This window comes from Nomascus leucogenys, chromosome 6 (genome assembly GCF_006542625.1).
Source record: "Nomascus leucogenys isolate Asia chromosome 6, Asia_NLE_v1, whole genome shotgun sequence".
Taxonomy (NCBI): Eukaryota; Metazoa; Chordata; class Mammalia; order Primates; family Hylobatidae; genus Nomascus; species Nomascus leucogenys.
In genome coordinates, this window is record NC_044386.1 from 72130415 (window position 1) to 72136254 (window position 5840).

General features: G+C 47.5%; 1 protein-coding gene across 1 annotated transcript; it reads right to left on the bottom strand.

The window, feature by feature from the left end:
* Positions 1 to 3354: 3354 nt before the first annotated feature.
* On the bottom strand, positions 3355 to 5028 carry NDN (necdin, MAGE family member). The gene has a single exon (XM_030814413.1). It carries the CDS (start codon positions 4887 to 4889, stop codon positions 3924 to 3926), a length of 966 nt encoding a protein of 321 aa, XP_030670273.1. The 5' UTR covers positions 4890 to 5028; the 3' UTR covers positions 3355 to 3923.
* Between the last annotated feature and the right edge of the window lie 812 nt (positions 5029 to 5840).

Consider the following 5840-nt stretch of genomic DNA (forward strand, 5'->3'; position numbering starts at 1 on the left):
GATTCTCCTGCCTTAGCCTCCTGAGTAGCTGGTACTACAGGCACTTGCCACCACTCCCAGCTAATTTTTGTGTTTTTAGTAGAGACAGGGTTTCACCATGTTGTCCAGCCTGGTCTTGAACTTCTGACCTCAAGTGATCTGCCCATCTTGGCCTCCCAAAGTGGTGAGATTACAGACACGAGCCATTGCGCCCATCCTACATTACCTCTATTTTATTTTTATTATTATTATTATTTATTTTTTGAGATGGAGTCTGGCTCTGTTGCCCAGGTTGGAGTGCAGTGGCACAATCTCAGCTCACTGCAAGCTCTGCCTCCCGGGTTCACACCATTCTCCTGCCTCAGCCTCCTGAGTAGCTGGGACTACAGGCACCCGCAACCACGTCAGGGTAATTTTTTTGTATTTTCAGTAGAGACGGGGTTTCACCATGTTAGCCAGAATGGTCTCATCTCCTGACCTTGTGATCCGCCTGCCTCGGCCTCCCAAAGTGCTGGGATTATAGGCGTGAGCCACCGTGCCCTTTAAATTGGCTAATTTTTGTCGGCCACATATGGTTTTGTTTTCTTGTGTGGATGGGTAGGTCTTTTCTAATATGTTGAGTTACTTAACTTATATAACAAATATGTATCAAGTGCATCCCTTATGCCCCATCCTTACGTCAAGTATCAAGCAAATAATGAACAGGACAGAGAAAATGCTAACCCTTAAGTATGTAACAATGCAGGAGGAGAGAAATAAAAGGCACATAATTATAAACAGCAGGTGTATTTTGGGTGCGTTTAGAACACGGCTGAGCTTAGAGGTTAGGGAGAGTGTTCTCCCAGGAAATAGTGTTCATGAGTTAGTCAGGTAAGACTCAAGTTGGAGAAGGACATAAAAGGGTTTTCAAGCACAGGAAATATTTAACTGCATAAGAAGTTCACTTAAAACATTTCTATTTAATAATGATACTGCTTAAAGTTATTTCCTCGCAGGACAACTTACACTAGGTGTCTTCATATTTTATATTAAATTTATAAAGATCCCTTTTCCCTTCATGTATTTCATAAAATGAAATTAACAAATCGAAATATGTTTGCAGGTGTTTGTGAAGAAATGAGGTTCCAGTAGGCAGGTAAAAGTTCACATGTTATGGGGATTTAGGAAAGCCTCTCCCACCCACAGCAGTCTGGGCTTCAGCACACTGTCATGTTGGACTGCAACACTGAGGACCTGCTGACCCCTTCCAGATTGACCTTGTAGGTGAATCTTTTGGTAAATATTTGACAAACTCTCCAGTCTTTCTATTTAGAGCCCAGCATGAAAACCCAAGAGAGCTGCTGGGTGCTCTCTCCCCATGCCCCAAGCTGCTGTCTCTGCAGGATCAGGTGTCATGAAGTAAACTCATTTCACTTCTGGAAGCCTCTTTCTCTAGGTCTGGCTGCCTCCTAGGCAGCATCAGGGACGAGTCGCTCTGCCCCATGCCTTACTCCTTTCTCATATTCTCACATTCTGTTTCTCCTGCAAGGGCTAGGTCCTCTATGGCCTGGCCAGGGTGCCTGTGTGAGTGAGCTTGGGACAGCTTTGGAAAGGGTGGTTCTCCTTGCCTCTGACAGCAGAGAGGAAAGTGGACACAACACAAGGAGTTAAACGGGGATGTAAGGGGACTGTTTGCCTGGTGATTTCTGGGCTTGACTGCAAGAAGTGCACAGGGGTTACAACTCTTGCAAGGCATCAGTCCAGCAGTGAGGGAAGTATTAAGGCATTAGAGAAGATGACCAGCACCATGTGTGGCAGGAACAACAGCCCATAGTCCTACTCCAGAAATGAAACATCCTGGATATCCCCCACAATTTTAAATAAGGGGCAGATTTATTTTGATTCTGGAGAAACTTTTTGATGGGCTGTGGGGAGGCAAGATTTCTAAAAATCCTAACACTTCTGAACAGGTGAGACACATTGGTTTTGTGTAAGAGGTGCCATCAAAGCCAGGTCACCCCTGCCTGGGTGATTGCAGAAATGTCCCCCTTTCCCCGCAGAATCCCCTTGAAAGACTTCACGGGAAGCTTGTAAACTGGGATGGATTTTATCTCAGCATGAACAGGGGCTTACTAAGCATTTCCAGCACCTGCCCCCTCCTGTTAAGTAATGCCAGTAAGTGTGGGGAATTCCAAATTATAATTCCCTCACCCTAATAGGACTCCCAATTTACTTCTTTGGGGTGTTATGTGACATGTGTCCTCTTCATTATCCATCTTCCACAGAAAAGTTTCTGGCTTTGGCCAAATGGTCTTTCCCACTCTTTTGTAGTTTAAAGGACTTCTGGTCTTATTAAAGCCCCCTTTCTCCCCACTACCCCTTGCAGGACTAAAAATTCACAATGAGATTTTTCTTCAGGTGTTGCCCCTAAAGCCCACCCGCAGCCCATCCCATCCTCTGAGCATTACCTAGTGGCTCACCGCAACTAAAGGGCTGCGAGGCCACGGACATCCTGATGGACAACCCACCTCCCTCTCTCAGGTGTCTTGTGTATTTGTCAGAGAAGGCACCTTCACCTCCAACCCTCAGGAAAGATTGTTTCAAATCCCAGCTTCACTGCTAAACAGGAATATCACTTTGTTAGGTTAATTAATCTCTCCAAAAGTAAGTTTAATTTGCACAATCAGAATGATATTGCTTTCTCCAAAATATCATGAGAATTAGAAAAATAAAATTCCTAGCCTTTTTGTATGTGTGGCCCATGAACCCATGTGTAGGCTCCCACATAAAATTTAAAAATAAATTTAAAAATAAATAATCTAAAAGCCACAAGGTATAGGGGAGTTGTAGGCAGGTGGAGATTAACGCGGGCTCTGGATTCATTCTGAGTTCAAGTCCTAGCTCCTTATTAATGAGCTATGAGAAGTTCATTACCTATATTATTCCTGTGTTTCCTCCATGGTGCAGAGGCAGTAGGTGCCTGCCCGACAGGCCTGTTGTGAGGATTAGATAAAAGGAGAAAAATACATGTTAGGGCTTAGTACAACGTCTCACTCTTTTATATTATAAATATGTTATATATCTATTAATAGATGCCACATCTATTAATTATGATAAAATGTAGAAACTTAAGGAAATTATTTTTGTTTTTTATTCCCATATGATGTGATTATAGACAATCTGTTTTGTTTTGTATACTTGTTTTTGAAATAATCATGAGTTACATTTAAGGACAATAAAACTATAAACTTCACAAATTTAGGAGTAATCATGAGCAGCGATTTTTCCCACCCTATTAGAGGAAATAGTTATATCTGTATATACTGCAAAATAGAGAATTGTCTCATTCCCAACCACACTGCTTTGTTAAAATGATAAAGTACACTTTTCCAAAAATGATTGTATCACAAGAATCTTTAATGTTTACTTTAAAGTTGACTCACGGTGGGGTTGTATATGTGTTTAGTAAAGTGTGCCAAGTGCTCACATTGAGACCAGTCCAGTTCAAATTAGTTTACTCCACGAGGGTGTTTTCTGTGCCCAGCAAGGTCATGAAGGGCCTTGACTTTTCTTGGTTAGGCCGGCTTTGCTGGTGACTTCTTCCAAACTCTGCAGGAGCAGTCTACCCCAACACACATCATCAGTCCCATATAAAAGAATAAGATGGAAACTTTCTCAATGTATTTCATCAGTTTAGCACATCTCTGGTACAAAAATCCAAGAAAGGTAGCACAAAAGCGAAAGCACCAACCAAGCTTACATATAAACAAACATGCATACATCCTAAATACTACACAATAGTACCCAAATGAATACAACATTGCATTAAAGGTATAAAAGCACTGTACTGAAAACATAAAAGTTACACGTGAATACTGCACTGTAAATCCTGAATACTATAATGACCCGCCCCCACCCATCCACAGCCCTGGTGAGGGTCAGAAACCATCTGCCTCCAGACTTTGCTAGTCCTCGGAGACACTGCTGCGAGGGTAGTGGGCAGTGGGATTAGCCTCCCGCAGAGCTCTGGCCTCCTCCAGAGCTTCTCTGTATCGGGAGGGCCAGGCCTGGGGGTCTTTCTTAAAGACCCTGGCCAGGAATTCCATGATTTGCATCTTGGTGATTTCGCGGCTGGCCCGGGAGCCCCAGAAGAACTCGTATTCGGGCGGTTCCACGTATGGGACGCGCTGGTACTTCAGGTAATTCATGTGGACGAACTCCTCAGTGATGAGCTTCCGCACGTCCCCGAAGGTGGAGTGCTTCTTCCAGGGCCGCAGCCCCAGTATGCGCAGCACGTTCCAGACGGCGCTCTCTCTGGCGCCGCGGCCCTTCACGTAGATGAGGCTCAGGATCATGAGCAGGAGGCCTGTCATGGGCATGCGGTTGCTCAGCGCCACCCTGTCCAGCTCCTCGGGCTCCAGCGCTTTGACCAGCGCAAACTCCATAGTGTGCAGGCTGGTTAGCCTCAGGTGCAGCCCGAACACCCGGGCGAGGATGAGGCTGGTGCGCCGGAGGATGCTCCTGCACCACTTCTTGTAGCTGCCGATGACATCTTTCACCATGTCTGGAAACCAGATGATCATCTTCTTCTGGTCCTTGACCAGCACGTACCACATGAGCTCGTGCGCCTTCTGCACCAGCTGCGCCGGGGCTGGCGGTGCCGGGCCCGGCTGGGCCGCGCTCGGGGCCTGGTGGGCGCGGCCCTCCTCCGCAGCCTGCTGCAGGGCCTTCGGGTCGCCCTCGTCGTTCGGGGCCTGGGGAGGCGGCGCGGCCTGCGGGGCGGCCGTCGGGCCTAGAGGAGGGCTCTGCGGCTCTGCCAGGGTCGCGGACGGAGGAACCCCCTCCGGAACCCCAGGGCTGCTGTGCACCTCGGAGTTGGGGGCCTCGGCTGCAAAGTTAGGGTCGCTCAGATCCTTACTTTGTTCTGACATGTCTGCGTCGTCTGGCAAGGGCAGGGCCTCTGCGTCCAGGAGCTCTTCGAGTCTGCGCTCCCTCCGCGGATTCCTAGAGAGGAAGTGCGCGTTGCTGCGCGCGGCGCCTTCCGCAGCGGCGGGCAGGGCGGGGCGGCGGCGGGACGCGGCACTGCGCCTGCGCGACCGCGGCCTTGGCCGGCGGCTGGGGGCGGGCAGGGCAGCGCGGGGCCCCGACGGGGAGGGTCCATGGCGAGGCTTCACCTGCTGGGAGAGCGATCTCGGGGTTTCCTATTTGGGCTGAGAAGATCTAGGGCAGGAGAGGAGTGAGATGGATGCGTACTGGAGAAGGGACCAGTTTAGGGGAAAGATAAGTTTTTGGGATGTTGGGGTCAAGCTTCTTGGGAAACGCTTACCTGGGTATATCCAGAATTAAGTTAAATGTGAGAGTCCCAGAGAAAGGTCTGGGCGGCTTTGTAAACTTGAGCTTTATGCGAACGAGTGAGAGGAACAGTCGGGCTTGTCCAAGAAAATGTGTAAACTGTAAAGTGGATGTCTGAGGTTGGAATCCTGAGAAATTCCAATAAAAAATGATCGACTCCCTCCCTACTGAATCAGAGGGGTTATAAGAAAAGGAGAAATGCAGTGTGTCGTTAACGTAATTTTCTATCAACCCATGTGAACTATGAACTTTTCAAGTAGGCAGCGGACTTAGAGCATCATTAATGCTTTAACGGGCATAAATTTGGGTTTTACACTTCCTTTGGGTAACTTTGATTCCATTTTCTTTTTTTCCATACTTAGTCCATAGCAGAAGGATTGCTATATCTTTTAGCACAAACTTGTATGATAATGTCTTTTCCCTCTGCCCAGCACCCTCATTCTTCAATTCACCTTCTCTCAGGACCCTCTCTGAAGCTACTGAGTCCTCCACGTTGGAAGCCACACCCAAGTCCTTCCTGAGATTAAAAA